At 41.6% G+C, this 8,412-nt stretch overlaps 1 protein-coding gene across 1 annotated transcript; it reads left to right on the top strand.

The window, feature by feature from the left end:
* Window positions 1-3,109: 3,109 nt before the first annotated feature.
* LOC123486464 (zinc finger protein 239-like) lies at window positions 3,110-3,669 on the top strand (the record flags this gene model as incomplete). The annotated part of the gene is made up of 2 exons (XM_045217792.1): window positions 3,110-3,519; window positions 3,594-3,669. Coding segments are annotated over 2 exons (486 nt in total), but the record flags the coding sequence as incomplete, so codon positions are not given.
* Window positions 3,670-8,412: the final 4,743 nt, after the last annotated feature.

An 8,412-nucleotide genomic window follows, 5' to 3' on the forward strand; every position in this document is an offset into this window, starting at 1 on the left:
TGCTCTTCAACCGAACGCTGCTTGCACCCGCACACCCGACTAAAATCACTACTCTCGACGGGTCTGACCTAGAGTATGTGGACAACTACAAATATCTAGGTGTCTGGTTAGACTGTAAACTCTCCTTCCAGACTCACATTAAGAATCTCCAATCCAAAGTTAAATCTAGAATCGGTTTCCTATTTCGCAACAAAGCCTCCTTCACTCATGCTGCCAAACATGCCCTCGTAAAACTGACTATCCTACCGATCCTTGACTTCGGTGATGTCATTTACAAAATTGCCTCCAACACTCTACTCAGCAAATTGGATGTAGTCTATCACAGTGCCATCCGTTTTGTCTCCAAAGCCCCATATACTACCCACCACTGTGACCTGTACGCTCTTGTTGGCTGGTCCTCACTACATATTCGTCGCCTAACCCACTGGCTCCAGGCCATCTATAAATCACTGCTAGGCAAATCCCCGCCTTATCTTAGCTCATTGGTCACCATAGCAACACCCACCCGTAGTCTGCGCTCCAGCGGGTATATCTCACTGGTCATCCCCAAAGCCAACACCTCCTTTGGCCGCAATTCCTTCCAGTTCTCTGCTGCCAATGACTGGAACAAATTGCAAAAATCTCTGAAGCTGGAGACACTTATCTCCCTCACTAACTTTAAGCATCAGTTGTCAGAGCACCTTACCGATCACTGCACCTGTACACAGCCCATCTGAAATTAGCCCGCCCAACTACCTCATTCCTATATTGTTATTTATTTTGCTCTTTTGCACCCCAGTATCTCTATTTGCACATCATCTCTTGCACATCTATCAGTCCAATGTTAATACTAATTGTAATTTTTTTTTGCACTATAGCCTATTTTATTTCCTTACCTCCATAACTTGCTAAATTTGCACACACTGTATATTATATGTATTTCTGTTGTATTTTTTGACTTTGTTTGTTTTGCCCCATATGTAACTCTGTATTCTTGTTTTTATCGCACTGCTTTGCTTTATCTTGGCCAGGTCGCAGTTGTAAATGAGAACTTGTTCTCAACTGGTTTACCTGGTTAAATAAAGGTGAAATAAAATAAAATAAAATGGCCGAGCAGCCGCACACAAGCCCCAGATCACCATGCGCAATGCCAAGGGAAATCTTAACGCTACAGCATACAGTGACATTCTAGACGATTCTGTGCTTCCAACTTTTTGGCAACAGCTTTGGGGAAGGCCCTTTCCTGTTTCAGCATGACAATGCCCCTGTGCGTAAAGCAAAGTCCAAACAGAAATGGTTTGTCAAGATCGGTGTGGAAGAACTTGACTTGCCTGCACAGAGCTCTGACCTCAACCCCATCGAACACCTTTGGGATGAATTGGAAGGTCGACTGCGAGCCAGGCCTAATCGCCCAACGTCAGTGCCCGACCTCATTAAAGCTCTTGTGGCTGAATGGAAGCAAGTCCCGCAGCAATGTTCCAACATCTAGTGGAAAGCCTTCCTAGAAGAGAGGAGGCTGTTATAGCAGCAAAGGGGGACCAACTCCATATTAATGGCTCTGCTTGAAACATGTAGGTATTACAGACGCGGTCAGGGAGACGTTTAAAAATGTCAGTGAAGACTTGCCAGCTGGTCAGTGCATGCTCTGAGTACGCGTCCTGGTAATCTGTCTGTGAAGATTAACCTGTTTAACCCCCTTGGAGTCAATTGACGCAAATTTGCTTCAATCTAAGTAATTGAAGTAATCCATAGTACGACCATCTTAAAACAATTCCATATGTCAGTTTAGACCCCCTCCCCCAACGGCTTAGATTTACAGGGGTTAAAGGTCTTACTCACATCGGCTAAGGAGAGAGTGATCATACAGTCGTCCGGAACAGCTGGTGCACAAGACTTTGTGGAGGCCACGGAGATGGCACAGTCCATCGCTCTAAGACATGTGATACATAAATTGTATATGGTTATATTATGTACAAAAAAATGATGCAACACTAATAAATCTAATATTATTTTATAACAAATGTACTTTCTCCCGCTTTGGATACTGTCGCTGTCCGCGGTTCTGAATGTAATTATATGCACAAGCACAAAACACCACATCTGTAATGTTAGTCCCGTCTGAATCTGCCATGGCAGTCATTTTTACATGGCAGGAGAGGAACAATTCAAGCCAGAATAACCTACTGTTTTTTGGCGAGCTCCAAGGTCCTCTGGTAATACTAGTCCCGTGGGAATCGACATCCCTGTGTTTTGAGAGAAATTAGTTTGACAGGTGTTGCTCACGGTTTGATCAAGAAAACAATAACTGATTTGATCAATTTAACGAAGTGCTGCTCATAGCCTACGAAGGGCCTGCAAGTATCAACTTTCACAGTGGATGATTTTGTTCATATGTTTTGTGTGTATTAATATTTCTAGCCTACAATCATCGATGTTACTACTAATGTGAAAACAAGACAAAATATTACTATTATTGCTCACTTGACTGTCTTAAGACAATTGTCAAATAATTTAACAGATGTCAATTGTTGTACAGCTTCATGGGTACGCTCTGGGCATCACCTTTTACCTCAAATAAACAGTATTTCTGCTGTTGTGGGCCTTTAACCATCTGTCTGACTTTGTCGTTCACACAGAAGAGAGACGTGACTATCGTGGATCCTCTGGGGAGCCTCAACAACATCATGAAGCTGAGGAGGCAGAGAAGAGTCCCTCCAGATCAGAACACCTCAAGAAACACCAGCGGAGACCCACAGGGAAGAAATCTCACTGCTGCTCTGACTGTGGGAAGATATTCAACTCTTCAACAGACCTTAAAAGACATATTAGAATCCATACAGGAGAGAAACCGTATAGCTGTAATCAATGTGGGAAGAGTTTTACTCGCTCAAGCTTCCTGAAGGAACATTTGAGAACACACACAGGAGAGAAACTATATAGCTGCGATCAATGTGGGAAGAGTTTTACTTACTCAAGCAACATGAAGGTACATGTGAGAACACACACAGGAGAGAAACCACACCACTGCTCTGACTGTGGGAAGAGTTTTGTTTCGTCCCAATATTTAGAATCACACCAGAGAACACACACAGGAGAGAAGCCTTATAGCTGTGATCAATGTGGGAAGAGTTTTAGTCAATCAAGCAACCTGACGGTACATTTGAGAACGCACACTAGAGAGAAATCTTATAGCTGTGATCAATGTGGGAAGAGTTTTACTACATCTACCAGTCTGACTATACACCAGAGAATACACACAGGAGAGAAACCTTATAGCTGTGATCAATGCGGGAAGAGTTTTAGTCAATCAAGCAAGCTGATGGTACATTTGAGAATGCACACAGGAGAGAAATCTTATAGCTGTGATCAATGCGGGAAGAGTTTTACTCAATCAAGCTGCCTGATAGTACATCAGAGAACACACACAGGAGAGGAACCTTATAGCTGTGACCATTGTGGGAAGAATTTTACTTCATCTAGCCAGCTGACTATCCACCAGAGAACGCACACAGGAGAGAAACCTTATACTGCTCTGACAATGTGGGAAGAGTTTTGTGTTCAACCAAATATTTAGAATCACACCAGAGAACACACACAAGAGAGAAGCCTTATAGCTGTGATGAATGTGGGAAGAGTTTTAGTCGATCAAGCATCCTGATGGTACATTTGAGAACGCACACTGGAGAGAAACCTTATAGCTGTGATCAATGTGGGAAGAGTTTTAGTGATTCAAGCAACCTGAAGGTACATTTGAGAACACACACTAGAGAGAAACCTTATAGCTGTGATCAATGTGGAAGAGATACGCTGGTAAAAGAACTCTGATTAAACATCAGAAAGTACATACATGAAGGAGTTGTTTCATGATATCAATTAAATAATGTCACAATGTTTTAAAATTGTTGTATGAGTATTTTAATGAATTTTACAATGTAGAACCATTTACATTTTTAAAAATTTGTCATTTAGCAGAGGCTCTTATCCAGATCAACTTACAGTTAGTAAGTGCATACATTATTTTTTTTATTTTTCATACTGGCCCCCGTGGGAATCGCAACCCTGGCGGGGTTACCAACTGAGCTACATCCCTGCTGGTCATTCCCTCCCCTACCCTGGACGACGCTGGGCCAATTGTGCGCCGCCCCAACCGTTTTCCCCCTGTTCTATTGATTTCAGCGTGATATGGATATTAGCCTCATCAGGGGGAAAATCCAGGCTCTGAAATGAGTTGTGTTACACGTACCACGTTGGCGACCCACTTGAATCAAAATGCAACACTTCAAAATGTAGCTAGCTGTTTTCTACAAATTGTCCTCTGACCAGTGATGTACACATTATTCCCAGATTCCGTGTGGTTTTTGAGCTGTTAGTTTTAACAGGATGTGCAACCTCATCTCCCCCCTCTCGCGCAATTGATTTCAACGTGATATCGATATGAGTGATGACAAATAAGTGTTGCGTTTCTCTTCGTTTTGGGGACCGCTAAATTTAAATGCATCACTCCAAAATGTAGCTGACTGTCTTCTGCAGGTTGTCCTCTAACCAGTGAAGTAAAAGATATCGGCCGTTTCCATGTGTATTTTTTTGTTGTGTTAGTTTCAACAGCACTTACAACCTGATTCCCCCCTAATCGATATCAGTGATTTATTGCCACTTGTCAAAACAACAGTGTTTTTGGTGCTTGTGCAGTTAATAAGGTGGTTGTTTAAAAAAATACAAGTATTATGATTACTATTGTGGATCATGTTTGTGTTGATAGTACATTTTATGTTTAGGTTTTCCATTTATCACAAACTGTTTCTGCATATTGGTTATTGATTTGGACACGTTAAAACTGTGTTTTGACATTGGGCAGTAACCCACCTTGCAAAATATAGTTGAAAAGACGTTGAAAATAAGACTATACTCGAGGTCCAATCTACGTTTGGTTTTGGTTGAAAGTTAAAGTTAAAAATATGTATTTTTTAGGTCATTGTTTCAACGACTTGAAAACAACTTCATTTCAACGTACTTGCAGACTATAAACGTTGACGCAGGATAACACATGCGTCTATGAACTGTTTTATTAACAATCTTACATCACTCCATTATTTCTTTACAACATTCAAGTGCTACTTGTCTTTATTCCACTACTGAAGAAGCATGACTCAAATCACCTACTCATATTTCAAACATCCAGCCTGACAAAAGATACATTTGTAATTATTCCATGCCTCCCTATTGGAAATGAATTATTGCCAATACATATGAACAAAGGGGTGTACATTCGGTTTTGATATTTCCATTTCATGTAACATTTAGTAATCATAATAATTTATGTGACTGATTATTTTTTTGTACAATTATATTGTTTATAAACAGTGTAGTAAAACCAGCTTATATTTTGGGCTGGATATTACATCATATTCTTACTGTTTTAACCAATGATATTTCCTTAGATGCTCTTTAGTCTTTCAGCTTTTACTGATATTCTTTAGTTTTTTATCCACTGTTTGTTGTGTAGTAAATATTAACATAGCTTTTATTCATTTTTTCCTGTGAATTGCGTTGCATTTCATGTCTGAAATGTGGTATATAAATAAACTACACTGAACAAAAATATAAACGCAACAACGTAAAGTGTTGGTCCCATGTTTCATGAGCTGAAATAAAAGATCTCAGACATTTTCCATACTCACAAAAAGCTTCTTTCTCTCAAATGTTGTTCACATCCCTGTTAGTGAGCATTTCTCCTCCTTTGCCATAATAATCCATCCACTTCACAGCTGTGGCATATCAAGAAGCTGATTAAACAGCATGATCATTACACAGGTGCACCTTGTGCTAGGCACAATAAAAGGCCACTTTAAAATATGCAGTTTTATCACACAATGCAATGCCACCGCCTGGGATCGAACCCGGGTCTGTAGTGACGCCTCATGGGTCTCACAGTCACGGCAGGCTGTGACACCGCCTGGGATCGAACCCGGGTCTGTAGTGACGCCTCATGGGTCTCACAGTCACGGCAGGCTGTGACACCGCCTGGGATCGAACCCGGGTCTGTAGTGACGCCTCATGGGTCTCACAGTCACGGCAGGCTGTGACACCGCCTGGGATCGAACCCGGGTCTGTAGTGACGCCTCATGGGTCTCACAGTCACGGCAGGCTGTGACACCGCCTGGGATCGAACCCGGGTCTGTAGTGACGCCTCAAGCACTGCGACACAGTGCCTTAGACCGCTACACCACTTGGGAGGCCTGGGTAGGTTACTTTCTAAATCTACAGTCCAGAATTCTCATCAGTAACTAACCTTTGGATTACTGACACTCAGTAATGTAATCTGATTACTTTCAGTTACTTTACACTACTAACCCTAATGCCTAACCCTAACATTAAATAACCCTAACCTTAAACACACTGCTAACCCTAATGCCTAACCCTAACATTAAATAACCCTAACCTTACATTTGTGTTTTCATGAAAATTGACAGTATAGCCAATGTTGACTGCAGCTGGCCCATCTAGCAGAAATCCCTCAGTTCTGCCTCCAGGACAAGACTCATCACAATAAACGTCAACCTGCTTAAGAGGCATTAGAAGAAGACACATTTAATATTACCAATTGAACATCTATTGCAGGATAAATCAATGTTAGAGGTTATGTAGCTGGCCATAAATGGATGTTGCATTTAACTTTATGAGTTTGTTATGTAGGCATCTTCTAACCCATTGCTTTCTACTACAGATAATAATACGATTAGGTTATATCTTTAGGCCTACAGAAAAAACTGTCTGTCAGATTTCCAGTCTTCAAGAACAGGAGTTGGAATTATGGAAGTATAGATTAGACAAATTGTTTCTCCTGAGCATAACTCAAAAACGAAGGATTGAATAGCCCCATTCTGTTGCTTATGATGTTGTTGTCATGGAGGACTGATTGGGCTCATTGTTTCCAGTTGAAAAATAAATGCTGCTCCCCATTCAGAGGATCTTATAAATACTACGTAACCTCCAAGATCCTACAAGACCTCCAAGATCCTACAAGACCTCCAAGATCCTACAAGACCACCAAGACTCACCAGATTTCCCCACCATTGATTTCTCTACCCTTGACTAGTCCCCCTAACAGAAATTGGAAACCAGAACAGTTGAGTAAGGAAAATGGCATACTGACAATAGTAAAGAGCACAAGAAAAAGACAGAGAAGAGAAACAGACAGGATTGGAATGTATATTCTTGCACAAGCAAGAACCACAACTGAAGTACAGAAAGGGATCGCTATTAAAGTACGAGGGTCAAATGATTATTGGTGTAGGAGGAACCAGCACAAAGATTATGGGGAAATTGCGTTGGGTAACTGTGACCTCAGGATAATAAAAGGAACGACAGGTGGATCATGGGTAACTGTGACCTCAGGATAATAAAAGGAACGACAGGTGGATCATGGGTAACTGTGACCTCAGGATAATAAAAGGAACGACAGGTGGATCATGGGTAACTGTGACCTCAGGATAATAAAAGGAACGACAGGTGGATCATGGGTAACTGTGACCTCAGGATAATAAAAGGAACGACAGGTGGATCATGGGTAACTGTGACCTCAGGATAATAAAAGGAACGACAGGTGGATCATGGGTAACTTTGACCTCAGGATAATAAAAGGAACGACAGGTGGATCATGGGTAACTGTGACCTCAGGATAATAAAAGGAACGACAGGTGGATCATGGGTAATTGTGACCTCAGGATAATAAAAGGAACGACAGGTGGATCATGGGTAACTGTGACCTCAGGATAATAAAAGGAACGACAGGTGGATCATGGGTAACTGTGACCTCAGGATAATAAAAGGAACGACAGGTGGATCATGGGTAACTGTGACCTCAGGATAATAAAAGGAACGACAGGTGGATCATGGGTAACTGTGACCTCAGTATAATAAAAGGAACGACAGGTGGATCATGGGTAACTGTGACCTCAGGATAATAAAAGGAACGACAGGTGGATCATGGGTAACTGTGACCTCAGTATAATAAAAGGAACGACAGGTGGATCATGGGTAACTGTGACCTCAGGATAATAAAAGGAACGACAGGTGGATCATGGGTAACTATGACCTCAGGATAATAAAAGGAACCACAGGTTGATCATGGGTAACTGTGAACTCAGTATAATAAAAGGAACGACAGGTGGATCATGGGTAACTGTGACCTCAGGATAGTAAAAGGAACGACAGGTGGTTCATGGGTAACTGTGACCTCAGTATAATAAAAGGAACGACAGGTGGATCATGGGTAACTGTGACCTCAGGATAGTAAAAGGAACGACAGGTGGATCATGGGTAACTGTGACCTCAGTATAATAAAAGGAACGACAGGTGGATCATGGGTAACTGTGACCTCAGGATAATAAAAGGAACGACAGGTGGATCATGGGTAACTGTGACCTCAGGATA

This window comes from Coregonus clupeaformis, unplaced genomic scaffold (assembly GCF_020615455.1).
Source record: "Coregonus clupeaformis isolate EN_2021a unplaced genomic scaffold, ASM2061545v1 scaf1229, whole genome shotgun sequence".
Taxonomy (NCBI): domain Eukaryota; kingdom Metazoa; phylum Chordata; class Actinopteri; order Salmoniformes; family Salmonidae; genus Coregonus; species Coregonus clupeaformis.